Here is an 18,030-nt window from a genome sequence, read left to right as displayed (position 1 = left end):
ATTATGGATAATATCAAGGGTTCTATTTCTTAGTTTTTTTGGTTTTCTTATCCTTTGCTTTGCTTTTCTTTCCCCTGTTCCTTCCAGATGTGCCAAATTTGCCATATCCTTTCCGTACCATTACGCCGCGCCACCAGGCTTGCAATTTTGTGGCCATACGGTGGCAAAATTCTTTGAATTTCGCTTCCGTTTCCCAACGCTCCAAATCCTTTTCTAAATCAAGTATTTGCTGTGCCTGTTGTTCGTAAAGTTGTAGTAACTCGTTCCAATACTTTTCTGTGGCGCGAGCCTTTTGAAAACGAGCATCTTGTTCCTCTTTCTCGCGATCGAAACGCGTCATCCAGTCTTCGATGACTTGCTCAGTGTTCGCCAGCTTCCGATCATAGTACTGATCTATTGTATGCGCTGCCTGAAATGCGTTTGCCCTACAGCGGTCCGAGATCGTCTGTTCTTTCTGAAGATCTAAAACACGCAGCGAAACGGATTTTTGCAACTGCTCTTTACGTGCCGATTCCCATAGCATAACAAAGCGTTGTTTGGTCATTTCGATTTGTGATTCTTCCTAATGAAATAAGTTGGAATTCATGAGTGGAATAGAAAGAGAGAGAGAGAGCGATCAAAAGCTGGACTTACGTGAAGTTTGTGATTCCACTCGTGGTATTGATATTTAAGCATTTCAAGCCTTTTTGTCAGTCGTTGAATCACTTTGCATCGGTCGAGATACTCAAAGCGATCATAGTAAACTCTTTCTTCTCCTGAAGCGCTTTCATCACACGGAAGGCAACTTCCAAGTGTGCTTTGCGAAGTATTTGCGAAGTGTTTTGGATTTTCGGCAATTTCTTCCAAAATCGAACGCAATCCTTTGCCTTTCTGGTGCAGCAGGTTAGCAATCGAATACGTGCCAGTAGAGTCGTACAATTTCGCATTCTTCGAACACCATTCTAGAATTTCAAATTTTTGTAAGCATGATTCTGCGATTATTCCAATGATGCGTGCGCTTTCTTCATGTCTAGCTTCGGCCATGCTTCTGTGTTTGTATTGGATTGCACAATCAGGCTACTGTGATGATTTTCCCCGGCGATCTCAATAGAACCAGCCGCTTCACTAAAGGGATTAAGTTTTCAGCCTAGTTAAACAGCCTCCACAAGAGGAAAAAAACAAATTCAGCAAATGTGATCAAACTGCAGCCAAGAAAGAAACCTCCCAATCCGCCAATGTACACTGGAAAAGTAGATCAAAATATAAAGTAATGCTTTTGAAACCCGGGCGCCCAAACCCTGTCTTCCTACCGAATACATCAGACAGTCCAAATATTATATCCCTGTTCAGTTGCATTTTGGGATAGTCCGTCAAACCCCACTGCAGATTTGCTCCCAGAAACCACTCGCGGGATCGCTGTAACGAGAACAACAATGCGGATGATGTTAAGTGCTTCCCATGCACGATCACCCAGTGATGGAATCTACGCACATGTGCTTGTATGAAGAAATTCGAATCATCACAATTCGGTAAGCAGTTACATTCGATCGTGTACCTTTTGGAACGTAACGTTATCATCTCATCTGTAATAATGGCGTAAGAATAATATTTTTTTTCCATCAGTATATCATTTTCGTATGCTAAATTGAAATGTGCGATGTATTTACCTGCGTGCTGTCCAAGACATCGCAGACCTTCAAAGTCACAGATACGATATCGGAAGTTACCTTTCCCGATTGGCCGATAGAAATGTGGCACACAACCGCACACCTTGAAAGCAAACTTCATGCGACACTCGATACGGCACAGATTATAGCTATACACTGGACTGAACATGAGCATTTCGCCTTCCTGTGTAAAGCGACACTGGCGCTGGGAGATGGACAGTTCGCGAGCGTTGCGTGAGGTAAGTATTTCCAGTGCTAACAGTTCGACCGTGGTGTAGTAGGACTCCTGGAAAGAGTACTGGCGTTTCGAGATCTCGGCCACCTCCATCGAACCGTGGAAAAACACCTCGTACGAGGTTTCGAGCTTGATCAGTTGTCCGTAAACTTCCCCGTCCAGTGGATGCACGACTAGTGGTGCCGGTTCGTACATACGATCCCAGCGACGACCCTGCCAATAGCTGTACGAATTGTATGCGGCGATCCGCGAGTTTACCGCTAAACAAAGCCCTAGTTCCGTAATTGTCGGCTGGACGGATAGTGCTGCGGAGGTGCCACTGTTGACCTGCGGTTCGAAGCTCCAGGATAAATTATGCAACAGCTCCATGTACTCATAACCGGCGATACCGAACGTTTTGTACATCGGCAGATCGAGAAAGGTGCTGTACGACACGTTTGCGAGCAAGACAATAAACTCGCGGAACTGTTCAGCGTCATCCTCGTCAAAGCCCCGCAACCGCACATAGTCCGCCAGCTTATCCTCGTCGATGCGTCGATGGGAGCAGATGGTTAAGCTCGGGAAGCTCGTGTTCCAAAAGTACATGTTGCGATCCATCGAGATGACGGTCGGTGAGGTTTGGAATCTGTTCCAGATGCGTTGCGACAGGGCTACCATACCATAGACACCGATCGATATACAGGAAATCCAAACGAGGCGCTCGATTATGTGCAACCCTTCTTGAACCACGTGTCCAATGCCGTGTGCCGAGGTGGTGGTCAGTAGATTTACGACAAACCGTTTGGAACGTTCCAAAAACCGTCTCCACAATCTGCTCGAAACCATCGTTCGTACTTGAATGATGAGTGCCAGCGGTGTAATTGCTTTGTGTGGACTGCGTTTTCATGCTCCCTAATTGTTGTATGGTAGTATTTTCTTTTTTGTTCCTAGTAGCGTGTGGACGTGATGCTTGGGTTGTGGCTTATCACGCCCATTTAATTCAATTACGGCATGACGAAATGTCGATCACCAGAATGGCGCCGGAAATGGGGAAGGGCTTTAGCGTTTCTTTCTGATTAATCACCCACTTGCGGTAATGGTAAGAATTAATGATCCTTCCCGGGTGACGATGGCCTTCCGAAATAGCTTAGTATCGGTTACATCGCATCTAGATTGTGCTCCGCGAACCGTTAAATAATTCATGTCATTAGAATCACGGTAAGCTATTGATTTTAGTGCATGCTTGTTAGTTAAGTGATATATTTTTACTAAACGAAATGTATGAAAGTATGTGCAGTAGAAGCTCTTACCGCAAAAAAGTGAGCAAGATAAAACCATTATACAGGACAAGATGGGGATTGTGTGATGTACGGTACAATATGCGTCTTAAGCAAGTGAGCTCCGGCTAGAAATTCTCCATCCACAATAGGACGACATCATCTCAGGCGCCTTCCAGGCGTAACTTGTTGAGAAGCAAATATCTTGACAGCCCTTTACCGGATAGCCAGTAAATGACCAACCGCTTACGCATAGAACGGACGAGGGTAGTTTTAAAGTGTGGTCTTCTCATACGTGCTAGTTCGTACAAGAAAGCTGCACTATTTTACTGTGCTGTTAAAATTTAGTCACGTGAGTCGCTGGGGTTTACGGTGAGATAAATGTTAATGTTCCGTAGCGAATGGCTCCCAACTATCGTACTCTGGCCAAAGGAGCATCCTATTTTAGCGTATACAATGCGTCACATATTCTGCTTGTCATTTCACATATGCCTTCCTTTACGATGCTATCGATATGTGCTAGGATTCGATATTACGTTATAAAACTCCTCACCAGAAGAAAAATGGGAAAATTTAGTTGAAATGTGTTATTTATAGGAAGATTTTCATAAACAAATATTTGAACAAATTTATTGATGTATTATGAACAATTATTTCAACAATTAAACAATCTTTTAAACTATAACACTCTAAAATTACTTCTATATTCGTTCATGAAATTTTTTGTATTAATGTCAAAATTCACGCATCATATAAATCTCTATTTCTATTACTGTAATTCGTCTACACCATGAAACTCCTTCAAAGCCCGCCATACCACTGTTAACAGCTCTAACCGCAAAGAACAAATGGCAAACGAACGATATTCTCAGCCCACGCAGAAGGGTGTCATTATTTTATTATTGAATTCCTTTGACGATTATTAGAGGAATTCCTCACAGAAAGGAAGAAGTTCGTGAGAAAATTAAATATCTTAACTTCGTCAGCAACTCAGTACGCAACTCCAATTCGACGCCCTTTTCCGAGGCGATTTCGCACGAGTTCGCACGCAAGCACAGACGGAGCACAGTACCTTCGGTTGTGGAACGATTTCTTGGGTCAATGAGATTCAGTCGGCTGGCCTGCTGGAAACGCGCAGAACACATCGCAGGCATAAAAGGGAATAATGTAGGCTGAATAGAGATGAGATAAGATCCTGTTCCGTTGCCTTTCCCGCCGTCCTTCGACCACAACCGGAACACTAGATCCATATCCTTACTGTCTTTTGTTGGTGATCGTATGACAAACAGAATTCCCTTTCCTCTGCCTTTCCGCAATTCCTACAGGGCATAGCTGTATGCATAGCGTGCGTGCGTGCACAGCGGGCACGATGGAGCACACTTGGTGGACGGCCTATTTGCCTATTCTGTTTGGCTGTCTCGCAGTCGCACGCGTTTGGCAAAAGGGAAGTTGATTATACCCGCCGTAAAAGGATGATTGGTATTTCGAACTTAACGCCGGTCCGATATCGCGGAATCGAAATCACCGGTTAAAAATAGCTTCCCATTCGGAATGAATAAAATGGCGTTGGAATTTTCTTTGAACGAGTTCTTTTTCACCGTTCTGGGAAAACGGGTCGGTAAGGATGTGCAACTGTCAATCGACTCATGTGGAGTGTAGGTTTCGTTCGTTTCCTTTTTTTCTGTCGAGTGTTTTGGAGTTAACTGCTGTAAAGTAATTTCAAGTTAATTCTTTAAAATAATACTGTAAACTATTCAAAACTAGTCTGGTAAGAACACTAGGAATGACATAACATTTTGTCATTAAAACTCGGCTAAAACTTCTATTTCAAATTACTCTCAGGTATTGACAAAGCTATGAATAGAGATATTCGTATAGGGGGTAAACATTAAATCAAAATAATACAGTTCTGTTCCTGCGCGCCACAACTTTACCAATTTTGGCCATGTATGTAATTTTTTAATTTCAATCGCACTCCTACTAAACGCTTTGTTAAATCATTTCCGGATTAAATTTATAGAAATATTTTGGAGTTCATTAATTCCGTAAAGCATCATATGTCGGTTTTGCTGTACCGCTGTTGTCAAGACTAACTTATCAGACTTGCCATCAGAATGACGCCATATGCCAGGTGGAACAGTGGAAAATGTCATGATCCTTTGGTACCAAATGAGGTGTGCACGAAGATGTTCATCTTTTCGGATGGTCTGCTTCCGTGTAAGTCGTTTGTCGACATCAATCCGTTTTATTCGTCTCACAAGCACACCCTTTATCATGGATAACGGCACAGGTCATCAGAAGAACTAAAACATTCCATGACCCACGAATACCAAACCGGAAAAAGACATCCAGCATCTGAGTGTATGCCAATTGCTTCACTTTCAATCCAGCGTTTAAAAAGGCCAGCCGAAGCTCGGAGATAGAATTTTAGGAAACTTTCTTGTAAAAGCTTATCTATGTACTGATACGCTCGCAATTTACGCTATATAAGTGATAGCTCCTTTGTGATTGTATAAAGGTTCGCCTATCTTGAGTTGGAAATTCAAGTCGAAAACCTCGTTGATGTTTAGATACTATATAAGCTATATATATAGTATCTAAATATATATAAGCCTATACTATGTATAAGCCAACTAGCCATTTTACAAACTAAAGGATCTTTATCGCTCAGAATGCAAAATTGAAAGCGGCGATCGTACAGAACTATGTATAGTTTCTGGACTGAAACACGCCAGAAACAAACTCCGCCCAAAGCTAACAAATGGCTTAGGAGCAAATTCTGGAGGAACGAATATTACAATAACGAGCTTCATGATACACAACAACGATCTCACTTTTGTGGATTAAACTCACTCATTAGAATAACACCGGATACCAAAGACCTACAATCTTATTATTTTATTCACATTGACCAAAAGAAACATGATACGATTCAACTAAGATGAGGTGATGACTTTGCTGTGTGTATACCAGAAGACCTGCGATATACTGCTGCCAAATGATGGCGGCCAATAGTGAGCGGTTCAGGAGAATTCTTCAGTAGATCGGTCTGGTCATTTATGGCTCTCCAAATTTATATTTTCCCGTAGTAGGACCGGGTCACATCACTACTAATAAACCGTGGCTACAGCCATGCATTTGTAAGAATCCAACCCTCAAATACTCTCAGGATATATATGTAGTAAGTGAGGAAGAACGACTCTTGATTAGTGTGTACTCCACAATGAGTAGCTCAGGAGTGTTCCTGTGGGCGTTATACTTCTTGTTTTCTTCTTCTTCTTCTTTTTCTGGCACAACACACTCAATAGGTCTAGGATGCACAATAGCTGCCATTTGTGCATTTCTTTGACTTTTATCACCCTTAGCTGGATAGTCCTGCCCTGCGTACGGGGCATTGATACGGGTGGGATTTGGCACCGGTTCTGCCGTGTGAAACCGCCCCATGGGCATTATACATCTATTATTCATTCTACAACTAATGAGAAGTAATCATTCCACGTCCACTTTACGGCAATAGTCGTTCCCCAAGCGTACAACGATTCATCAACATTCGGGGAGCTGAAATATGTCAATCAAACGAAATCAGTTCGTTTGATGTGGAGCTACCGCACGGTTTGTCCTTCAATACTGTGAGCAAAAGTGGGTCGTGTGTGTGTGTGTGGGTGTGTCCCTGTCGTAAAAGGATGTTTACTAAAGGCTTCAGCATTGCGCTACTGTTGGCACACGTGTGGTTAGGGTCTTTGGGAAGTTTGGACAGTATTCTTGAAGAAATATCCATGGATCCAATGGGTGAACGAACGATGCGTTCGCTGATGTTGCGCTACTTCCGAAGCGTACGGGTGCTACTTCTGGGAAGCTATCGTGAGCTTGGTGAACCATCGGTCGAACGTAAGTGTAGACGAACGAGGTGGATTCGTATTTTTAGATTTAGTATTGTTTGGTGCATTTTTTTTATGATTATCACTTCCAGTATTTGCATCACTTCAATTACCGCTGTTGATGTTCACTCACACACTGCAGAACGTGCAATCTACGGAATGTATGCAATCGCCAGTGGGAAATGAAACCCAACGCTGCCAAAGTGGAATTGGAACTGCTACTCTTAGCACGAATGAAAATATCTTTATCTTTCCGGAGCATGCCGAGGTAGGAGTGGTACTGCTGTTTAGTACAGTGTGCCACTTCACACGTTACAGCCAAGATGTCCACCCGCTGCATGAACGTGAGCGCTATGTGCATGGCAACTACCTGATCTTTATACAACAGCCAACATTGTCGATCGAGAACCTCCGCGCAGCCGTTTACTGACTGTGGCGCTATTATTCCGTTCTCAATCTGGTGATATCTGTTGGTCCATTGCTGGCGGAAGCTACAACGGGCATCGTAAGTTTTCTGAGCGACATTCTGTTGCAGCTTAATTCGTACATTAAATATACGCTTTATTTATGTCCTTGTAGAAACTGTATTTGTTTAATCCCTTCCACGCAGAGGAGATTGAGCAGCTGTTACCGTTTTACATCCGGGAGGATTTTGTGTTGAGTCCCACTGCTAGCGTCAAACTGAACATCTTCAACGGCATCCCGATACGTTGTACGGTTTTTCCGCGCAATCCAACCCTTCTACCGTGGGAGAGCCTTCCGGAATCGTTTCGCAGTGTCCAGTACGTGCAGCAGTCTGTCCAAGCCTCGAACGGTTCGGGTGGGCTCGATGGAATGCTGCTCGGTAACTTGGCAGTGGCGATGAATTTCACGGCTGCAACAATGGATGCATCCGATGGATTGGAATACGGCTATCGGCTGCATAATGATAGCTACGTAGGATCGCTCGGCGATCTATTACAGTACCGGACGGACGTTTCGTTTAACATTCGCTTCATGAAGTATTACGGCACACATGGAATCGAGTTCCTGCATCCGATCTATTCTGACCAGCTGTGCATCCTGGCTCCCAAATCGTTGGAGATACCTCAGTGGTTGGCCATCTTTCTCTGCTTTCATCCGTACGTTTGGGTGTCATTTGTGGTGATTGGATTCTTCGGAGGCTACTGTTGGTACGTACTACGTCGCTGGGGACTGTGCAAGGTACGCCGCTATAGGCAACGTTTGCGCAAAGGTGATCGTGCCCAGTGCTCCGTGCTATCGATCGAATTGTGGCTGGTATTGCTGGGCGCAAGTTCAACGCAACTGCCAGTTCGAATGATCGAGCGACTACTTCTTACAGTGTTTCTCATTGCGAACGTTATTATATCTGGAACATTTCAGGTACTTTTCTGTAAGGACTGTCATATCGAAATATTGTGTTGATGTGTGTATCTCTTGTTCCTAGGGGACTCTGACCACAGCATTCAGCACCAAATCTTACTACAAGGACCTAAACACCTTGGCTGCACTCGATCAGTCGGCTATGCCGATCGCAACGTCCTCCCGCTCGCTGTTGGACATATTCGGAAATGCTTCACTCAGCCCATTGTATCGGTCACTCAAAGGAAAGCTTCAAGTACTGAACGAATCCGCCCGTCACCGGGCAGCGTATGAACGGGATGTGTGCAGCATCGAGCGCCATTCGGACGTGCATCTGATCATCAACACGGAGTATAAACGACCAAACGGGCAACCGATGCTGCATGTCGTTGAGGAGTGCCCACGCGTGTATTCCCTGGCCTACATCGTCCGCAAAGGTTGGCCATTCGCACCACTGTTTGATGCCGCCATATACCGCTTCGTCGAGTCTGGTCTGTGTATGAAATGGTACTACGATACCGAAGATGCACTGATCTTGCAGAAACGTATCCGGCAGCAGATCGAACATCGCGAGGAACCAGCACTGCGGAAACTTACCGTCGTTGATATGCAAACATCATTTTACATCATGGCGATGGGTGTATTTATCAGTTTGATGGTTTTCGTGATTGAATCGTTTGTCGGCCGGGGTGAGTGAATGGGACTATTTACACTATTTGATTTTGTCCTTGCTACTTTTGCCCTTAAAGAAAAATAGTAAATTTGGAAAAAATATGAATAATATGTGAATCACATCTTCAATCGAATGAGAATGAATTTCCTGATATCGCTGCGTTAGTGATAATTGAATAAAATTTCATCGATGCTGATGATGTTTGAATACGAGACTAATTTTCTAGACGGTATGGGGTGTACTGGAGTGAAAGCTCGACACATTTATACCACATGCAAATACCATCATGTCCCGGTGCTGCCTATCGATTGATCGTTGGGCAAAAAAGGGTTTCCACGCGTTGCGCTGAAAGGGAAGCCGAAAAGGCAGCGATCAATGATGTGAATGGATCAGAAAAATTAAATTATATACTCACTTTCTTCGGACGAGTTCAGCGATAGATTGTAGCAATGGGCACAATATACCAACACACCAATTAAGGAGGTGTGCGTCAATCGTGTCGACATCCGGTTAAAGGGATGTCTTTGGCAGCCTTATCCTAAGGTAAGCATCTTCGGTCGACTTTTTACCATTTTATCAACTAACACAGCACCTTTCCGAGCGGAGGGGAAAAAAGTGCTTACGATCGTCTTTTCTTCGCCCTACCTTCCGAAACTTTACAGTCAAACAGTTCCGCTACGGAGTGCCGGACGCGTCTGTCCGCTTCGCGGAGTTGTCCTTTGGGAGTGATAAAAGAAGTGAAGAGAGCAACAAAATCAAGCCACCAATGTAACGATGTTGCCCGTGGTGCCAAAACACTGCTGACAAAATGATGGGATTCCCGGTTTTCTGATTACCCTGATTGATGGTACATCACGTGGTGTAAACGTGCGAAACTTGTCGGCAAGGACGTGGACGTGACGTGGTGCGGAAAACGGCGCGCTAAGTACAACACGAACGGAAAGTTCAGAATATCCTTTTTCCTTTCGACATTCGGCGAGTTCAACTCTTCAGGTACCTACATTTCGCTTTTTTTTGTTGTTGTATATCTCTTAATCATCCGTTAATGTAAAAACCCAGGTGGAAGCGGGAACGGTTCGAAGCATACGGACAAAAAATATGCTTTGTGTCGGATTACTTTGTGCGAAAGTTAGCAGAAGTAAGCAAAATTGTTGGAAATATTCCGCAGTACATAGCTGGGTGCTTATTTAGCTTCCTTCCTCTCTTTTTTATGACAGCTTTTTTTTTGTTATTATCCGAGCAAGTGCTAGCTTGGCACATTTTTAACTCTCCAGTATAAATATGTATATCTATTATATCTATCTTGATAAGATATACGGGCTGGCCGTTCTACCGATAATGCAAAAAAAATCTATCTTGATAGACAATAGTAACGCTGTAAAGCCAATTACATTTCATTACTAGTTTTCACATTGCCCACGATGCCAAGGGAGCTTCTTCGTTCTAATGGATAAATCTGTTAGTCTGCTAATCAATTGGAGAGAAAACCACAACACACTGGATAATTTCGACGCCCCGTACCGACCAAACCGGGAACCATTTGCACACCATCCGGAAACTGGCGAAACTTCCGTGTGTTGCGGTACCGACGGGCGCGATAATATACCGAACCAGTTCGGAACAAGGCTGTTTCTGGCGGAATTGCACGGTACCATTGCCGAGAGTCAATTAAAATGGTATTGATTGAATTTGCGCCAACCATCGTACCGCTTCCTCCCTCCAACACGTCATCCATCAAAAGTGTGGTGTGACGTAGTAAGGCTTTCAACCAGGACCCGTTTCCCGAGTGGCTCCATAAGAATGCTTCTGACAGCTTCAAGTGGTACTTGTGCGTGGCGCCAGGATCTGAATTCAAATATCCCGTCCGTGCGCTGGCATTGGCTGGTATCGGCTAACCATACCACCGCGTCGTATGCGTCGAGTTATCATCGAACATCGCACATGGTTGAGTGAAATGTTTTCCTGCTGAAATGTTAGCCCGGGGTACGGAATGCGTGTTGAGCTTCTGTGTTTTCTTTTTTTTTTTTGTCTTCTACTCACCATTTCAGGACTGGGATCATATTTTGAGCTGAAATGGTCGCATGAAATGCTGACAGAATAAGCACATGTCCCGTACATCTAATTGTACGTGTTTCTATATTCGCTAACGCTGATGTCATCGGGCTGGAAGTCGGTAATTCATGGTGTACGATGGAACATGTAGGTTATACGTTCTACTTCTCGTTTTAATTATCTGAGACAGTCAAGAATTTCTTGAAAGCCGTTTTTTTTAATTTAGTATTTGTTATCAAACTTTGTATTAAATTAACAACAACGAATTTGTGTTGCTGCCACATTTTCTATTCGAATAGCGTAAATAAAATGACCGAAGAAATCCTCGGCGAATTTTTGAACGCAAATCCCCTGAAGAAAAGTCCCCGTTCACTTGTTGATTAAAACAGTGTACGCACGATGGTATCAGCAGTCTCAGTCCAGCTTAACCCAAAGCCGGTTGCAAGTAAGTGTCAACGAGCGGAACGATAAATCTGTTATGCAAATTGCGGTAAGTGAGTAACTGATATCATATTGTTGTAATTTGAATTTCATGGGCACTAGCCACCCGCAACAGTTTGGTGGCGCAACAGTTTCGCAGCACCCAAGGAGGCTGGGAAAGGGAGCTGGGTTGGCAGGGAGAAGGGCAGCACGAATCTATCGAATCTTCCTAAAAGGACCACCCATCCCTTTGGCTCGCTTTGCTGCGATTCGTGATGTATAGCGGACCGAACTGGATGCCGGATAAGCAACCAGCACCAGCACACCGACCACCTACCATTATGCTCTGCATGGCGTGTACTTTTTGTTTCGCCTTTTTCCCTACCAGTACCCTTGATCCGACGATAGATTCCGGGTTGAAATGAACGCACATAAATTTTCATCACATTTCTTCAATTTCGGATAAACGGTCTGGAAGACGATAACGAAGATGCGAAGATGGTCGGAGGAACGGCCAGAATCGATGGAATCTGCCACAGACAAAACCCGAAGTCGAATGGTCGAAGATGTCCTTGCCGTTTTATGGCACGAGTCTGACCGAGGTACAGCAACAAGCTGGACGACTGGCGGTGCAAATGGATGGGAAATAAGTGTAGGAAGCGACCAACGAGGAAGGTTAGTGGCGCGTAAGAAACGGTAGGCGCGCGGCTGCCACTTGTTGAAATTGTTCTGCAATGATGCTTCTTTTTTCCTTTCATCCACGGAAGGGGGGAGATTGACGCTATTCGTACTGATGTACTATTTCACCCTGTTGCGCTCATCTTAAACTGCTTCACATGAACCTTTTCCACGTTGGCGAAATCGGCTTCCGGTGCGGTGCGGAAGGGAAGGCAAAAGTTCAGCGGAGACTTGCGGAAGCAAAAAAAAAAACCCGAGAAGCAGAAAACATGAAGAAGGACGATGTCGTCGGAAGCGGGAACGTTCTGTGTGCCGCTATCTAGAGACTCGAGAAATACGAGCGCCACACATCCGAAGACATTCTAACGAACTTCCTTCCACTAGCAGGAAAGCGATATAGTGTGATGATGATGATGATGATGGTCGCTCGGTATATCGTTTCTATTTTCCTCGCGTGTTTTTTTTTGGGTTTTGTTTTTACACCCATTTAATTGAGCTCGTGCGAATCAAACAAGGACGAACGCTGGAGACGAAGCGCCGAAGTGACATGAACCGTTTTCCCACGGAAAACGAAGAAAGGGATGCCTGTTTTTGGGGGAACGGCGAAAAGAAGGATTTGGCTTTGGAAATGCAATAAAACGTGCGAAAGAATTGTACCGCTCCCGGTGGTACACCTTTCCGTCCCTTCGTCGATCGGCGAGCAGTGTTGCTGATGGGAAAAACTGTTGCTGGTAAGGATTTTCCGAGCATTGTTCGCTCGGGTGTGGAAACGGGACAACCATTTGCTTCGTTTCGGAAGCGTACGATACCGGATTCGGAACGGTTCGGTACATGGTTTCGGGTTCGGTTGAAGCGGATTCTTTACCAGCATCCAACCTGCCAGCAAATCGACCATTCGTCGGACGTCTGCTAGCGTGGCTCACAGTACGAGACTGGATCTCGTCCCAGCAGCAGGCCGCGTTTCGCTCTGTTCCAGTGGTGAGACCTACAGCCAAACAGGGCCTTGTATCGTGTACGGCATTAAGCGGCATGTTGGCCGCCCCGCTGGCTTTTTCGGTTCGGTTTATCAGATTCCGCCCGTATACTTTCGTCGGCAAAAACTCTTGCTCAAGCTGCATGCGGGAAATTGTGCTAAAAGTGTGGAAAAGTTATAAGTCTACACGTTACACGTTATCAACATAAACGAAAAGATGGACGATCTATGTGCCGCACTGCGAATCAAACAATTCTGAATTACGATTGGAAAAAATATAGTGTTTTCCAGTTAACCGCGCGTGTAAAATTTCCCGAATCCAGCATTGCTCATAACGTCCATAATGTTACTGCCCACCAAACATTACGCGTGGAGAAGAGTTATTACGTAGCCACCGTTCAGCAGATTTTACGTTTCATTTCAATATCATTTTTCGTCATCTCGCCGCCCCCGCTTGGCCCAATCCCTTACCCCTGCAAATAGTTCCGGGTTCGGTACCTAATCGAACGTTAACGCAAACGAAGCGAATCTGCAGGGTTCAATCTGCCGCCGTCTCTCGTTGGTGCCGTCGGAAAATCGTGGGAATCCAAACAGAAACCGAAAACATAGCGTTGGCTCTGTTTCGATTCCGCCAGACGATTTTGCCAGATTTTTTATTCGTTTGACCGTTAACGTTCCACAGGCTGCAGTCGTTTCGCATCGCAATCGCAACGAAAACAACACACATACACACGCACACACAAAAAAAAAACATTAGTGAGAACACGTGGTGTTGGTGGTGTCCAGTGAAGCAGACTGCAGGTGGGTACCGTTCCGGTAGCGCCAACGTCCCTGACTTCCGTACAAGGAAGTACACCGCCAAACGGACGCCAGGGAAGGAAAGCTTTGTGAAAAACTCACAGAACCGCAGCCGTCGGGTACTCGAGCGGTACGGTACTGTCGCTAAGCTTGACTTCCAAGATGAAGTGACATTGTTCCGCAGACTACCGCAGGTTCATTTGCGATCCCTCCCGTAGACCCACAACGAAACCGAATCATGTAAGTAACCAAAACGGTGTGTAGCGAGAGCGCAGCAAGCGGCGGAATGTTGACTGCGAAGTTGCTAATCCCGCTGTGAAGTAAACTGTTCCTAATGCGCAATCTTTCCTTTCGCAACGGTCATTGGTGGAATTTCGGCAACTTTATATTTGTTTTCGTCTCCTTGTCCTTCCAAACAACCTTAAGTGAATCCAACCGTTTGAATCCAATTAAAACTCACTCGCGAAAGCTCCCGACTCTTGTTGCTGGTTGCCTAGCAACGATGGCGACGCTTTTCCTTTCAAGCTTTTCAAAGCAGAAGCCAAACAAATGTTGTGTACCGGGTACATTGGAGAGATATCGGTGATGTATCTATTTATATTTCTGCTGAACTTGAAATACCGGGAAAATATGCGACAGCAAAAAATAAACCCTACTCGTGCCAGCACCCGCAGCAGAATGAGCAAGCGTCTCTTCCCGCGGGGACACAGAGCCACGTGCGAAGCTGCTTCATACGGTGGGACAATATTTTCCACCTCTCCCTATCGTGCAATCCATGCCATACCGCACAAACGTGGCATTGCAAATGGCTTCCGGTGTCGGTTTGTCGTTTCGCTTTCCCTGCTACACGTTTTTCTCCCGACGCACCTGACTTTGTGCTTTTGAGAGCCAAACGCGAAGAGGAAAAATAAAACACAAATCATGAAAAGTTGCTAAAAATCGAGCTCTTTCACAGTCGGTTAGGGACCCGTTTACAGGTCGTTATCATCGCTGATTGTTGCCATAAAAGCGGTCGCAGCAGATGAATCGCGCCAGACGATGGGAAAGCACCGCGTAACCGGAAGGAAGCAAGGACTCGAGGCTAGCAGAAAAACAGCAAATCACGGCGACAATCGAGAAAGCGTGAGTGCTACACACAAAATGTATGTTGATTCGTAAAGCGGCTCAAAGGCGACACTTTCCATTTACCGCCGGTTATTGAGCACGGGGTGTAGCTTAACGGTTTTCCCTTTATTGGACCTGATCGTTCCACCGAATGCCCGATTTCCTTTCCGTTCAATCAAACGGCTAGAAACAAGCACAATTGCGCTGTGCGCGGCATGCAGCGGCCTGACAGAGCTGTGGTACACGGGTCAAGTAGCAGTCAAAATGTATCCGTGCGAACCCAGTCTGGTGACGGTAGAGCAACTTTTTACATTAACATTTCATCATATTTTACCCGCTTCCCGTCCGGTTGCGAGAAGAAAACTTTCGTTGTATCTCAATTAATCCGTGAGGAACACAACACAAAAAGACCGAACCGTCCAACCGAGGTACACAAGCGTGGTTTCGCTACGGAAAACACCAGACGGAAACTAGTCAGATAGATTCTAGGAACCTATTGAAACCGACAACCTTGAAAGCTGTTTGTGTTTTTCAGAGTCTTTTCAAACCTTTTTCCAAGGCGTTTTGCTACGGTCGTAAAACGTACCTGTAACAGACAGTTTAACAGAAACAGAAAGGTTAAAAATGTTAATATTTACCATGGAACTAAACCCATGTAACCTATGAACCTTTCAAAAGGATGTTTTTATCTTCAACACGATTTTTCCCCCTTTTTTTCGGAGGAGAATAAAAATGGAACATAGAATATAAACATGATAGAAAAGAAAAAACATTGAAATGAACGTAAGCATTGAGATGAGAGCATCAGCAAATATTCATTTTAGTAAAATTAATAAAAAATATAATAGTTCCAGTTGATTCAGTTGGTAATTATATTCTGACGTCGGTGATTAGTTCTTTTTCAGTTGCGATCATTTATTTGTTTGCTTTATGCTTAAATGCTTTAATTCAAGTCTACCATTAATCGGCTGAACAAGACGTAATTTACAAAAAAAAAAAAATACAGTGGACTGGAGCTTTAGTGAAAATCGAAGTGTTCAAACATGTTGTTTGAGTACTTTGGACATTGCGAAGATGGGATCATTAGATCCATTCGAAGTGTTCAATGTGGTTTCCTGAAGCGCAACAACTTCCTGGAATGATCACTTTATTATACGGCAACCCATTCGTTATTTTCGGTTAGAAAATGTCATATTTGCTAGATCAGTAAATTTGAATTGGCAATCGGTTTCTGATGAAGATCCACCAAATCAGACAGTTGGTACCAGGAGTACTGATAATCGATCTATAAAAACTTAGCCAAAATTCCTACAAAATATGTAATTGATTCAACCAACTAGCTCTGTAACCGGAATACTTCTTGTAGCAAATAATTAAATATTATAAAAATACACAGTTTGAATGAGTTTATACTATCGAATAGATGCTTCAAAAGCATGCATTTTCTTCTTTTTCGAATTCAACAACTATTGTTTATTAAGCGAGCTGTTAGCTAAGCGCAAAAGGAATGTAATATAGTATGTAAATTTAACAAAGCAAAAATTTAACATGAGTGAATATACTTCCTTATTAACTGTCCAAAAAGTCTTTTCTAATTGTAGTGCATAAGGAAATATAAATTTTGCAGTTACTAGGCAGATAAAGTAGAAAGTAAATAAAAAGGCATTCAAATATATGACACAAAAAATGGTAAATGATAAAAGCAAGAAAAAAGCCTAATTGAATGAACAAATATCGAAAAACAGTAAATACAATCAAATAAAAGGCTAAAATGAGATATTAAATTGCTCTCTGAAGAAGTTTATCAATAAGAACCAAAGTTTTACATTTTATTTTAATTGCAGTTCGAAAATCTTCTTTAAACCTCTCATTACTAAACATGTAACATGCAAATTCTTATACAGCAGTGAGCTTCTGCAACGCTGTACCAATTTTAAATTAACACGCAAGTCGTCGGAATTTTCAAATACAACCTACACACGACTTGTGTCCGACGCACGGTTCTTGCATACTTTGCGATAGTTCAAGGTTTAACGGTGCGTGAAACCAACACAAAAAAAATTTTCCACTGTGTGGCGCAAAGGTATGCGCTTTCCTTGACATTGTGCTTGATTTGGCTGATAAACAGCTACTTGTTGCTTGCTGCGCGAGAACATTTCAGTGTTACATGTACTTGATTAGCTTACTTATTCTAAAAAAAACATGTTTTAACGTGTCAAATGTATTAAAGATTGATAAATAATCAAGGTGGCATGAATTTAAAAAAAATTAACAGCTTACAGAAAGTACTCATAGAATTTGGGGCTATAAGTTGTAAGAATTATTTATCATATTTTTAGTACCTGGGCTAAAACAAATTGTGTGTTTAAAGCATAAGTATTGATATATAAAAAAAAAACATGATAACCATTCTCGGAAGATAATGCAGAATTGGGGAAAACGGGTAAAAATTGACCTTGACGCGGTGTGTTCCTTAAAAAACGAGAAAAATAAAACATACAACATTTGCCAGAACATGATTTTTGTTTTCGTTTCTCCAAGCGAAACCATCCACCGGTTTAAATCGCGGACCATGTTCCGCCTGCAGATGCTACCATTTCGTTCTAAGCGAATTAGGATCGCACAAAAAACAATACCAACCGAAATTTGCTTCTGCCGTCTTGTGTGATAGAACTGCCTTGTGTGGATGGTAGGAGACTGCCTTGCCTTGGTTGTTGCAGCAGTGATCCAACGTGATGTGCCCCACCAACAACAACGGCTCTGGCTAGAAAGACAACACACAAATCACCAAACACCTCTCGCAGTTGAAACTGAAAACTAAAACGAGGAAAAGAAAGAGGTGAAAATCGTCCCAAAACAGGTTTTTCATCCTGTCGGCGTTTGGGGGAGCTCTGTAATGTTTGGTGTTCTCGATGGGGCTCTTTTGAGGCCTGCTCATGCTCGCCTGGACAGTAA

At 43.6% G+C, this 18,030-nt stretch overlaps 2 protein-coding genes and 1 pseudogene across 2 annotated transcripts; 1 reads left to right on the top strand and 2 right to left on the bottom strand.

The window, feature by feature from the left end:
* Positions 1–22: 22 nt before the first annotated feature.
* LOC128309725 (dynein regulatory complex protein 9-like) lies at positions 23–7,023 on the bottom strand. The gene is made up of 3 exons (XM_053046185.1): positions 6,971–7,023; positions 634–1,024; positions 23–562 (listed from the first exon to the last, which is right to left on the bottom strand). Exons 2-3 carry the CDS (start codon positions 1,021–1,023, stop codon positions 23–25), a joined length of 930 nt encoding a protein of 309 aa, XP_052902145.1. The 5' UTR covers position 1,024; positions 6,971–7,023.
* Positions 1,127–2,855, bottom strand: LOC128310353 (uncharacterized; annotated as a pseudogene).
* LOC128310342 (uncharacterized) lies at positions 6,821–9,074 on the top strand. Its single transcript, XM_053046968.1, has 3 exons — positions 6,821–7,025; positions 7,626–8,398; positions 8,463–9,074. Exons 1-3 carry the CDS (start codon positions 6,821–6,823, stop codon positions 9,072–9,074), a joined length of 1,590 nt encoding a protein of 529 aa, XP_052902928.1.
* Positions 9,075–18,030: the final 8,956 nt, after the last annotated feature.

The sequence above is a fragment of the Anopheles moucheti genome, chromosome 2 (assembly GCF_943734755.1).
Source record: "Anopheles moucheti chromosome 2, idAnoMoucSN_F20_07, whole genome shotgun sequence".
NCBI classification, from domain to species: Eukaryota; Metazoa; Arthropoda; class Insecta; order Diptera; family Culicidae; genus Anopheles; species Anopheles moucheti.
Note: the sequence above shows the minus strand (reverse complement) of the source record. Positions and strands in the feature narration are given on the sequence as shown.

Bases quoted from the DNA above. Each gene is read 5' to 3' on its own strand.
- LOC128309725 (XM_053046185.1), bottom strand. From the start codon at position 1,023: ATGGCCGAAGCTAGACATGAAGAAAGCGCACGCATCATTGGAATAATC. The intron at 563-633 runs GTAAGTCCAGCT...TTATTTCATTAG, and splicing joins AGTGGAATCACAAACTTCAC to GAAGAATCACAAATCGAAAT.
- LOC128310342 (XM_053046968.1), top strand. From the start codon at position 6,821: ATGTTTACTAAAGGCTTCAGCATTGCGCTACTGTTGGCACACGTGTGG. The intron at 7,026-7,625 runs GTAAGTGTAGAC...CCTTCCACGCAG, and splicing joins TGGTGAACCATCGGTCGAAC to AGGAGATTGAGCAGCTGTTA. The intron at 8,399-8,462 runs GTACTTTTCTGT...TCTTGTTCCTAG, and splicing joins TTATATCTGGAACATTTCAG to GGGACTCTGACCACAGCATT.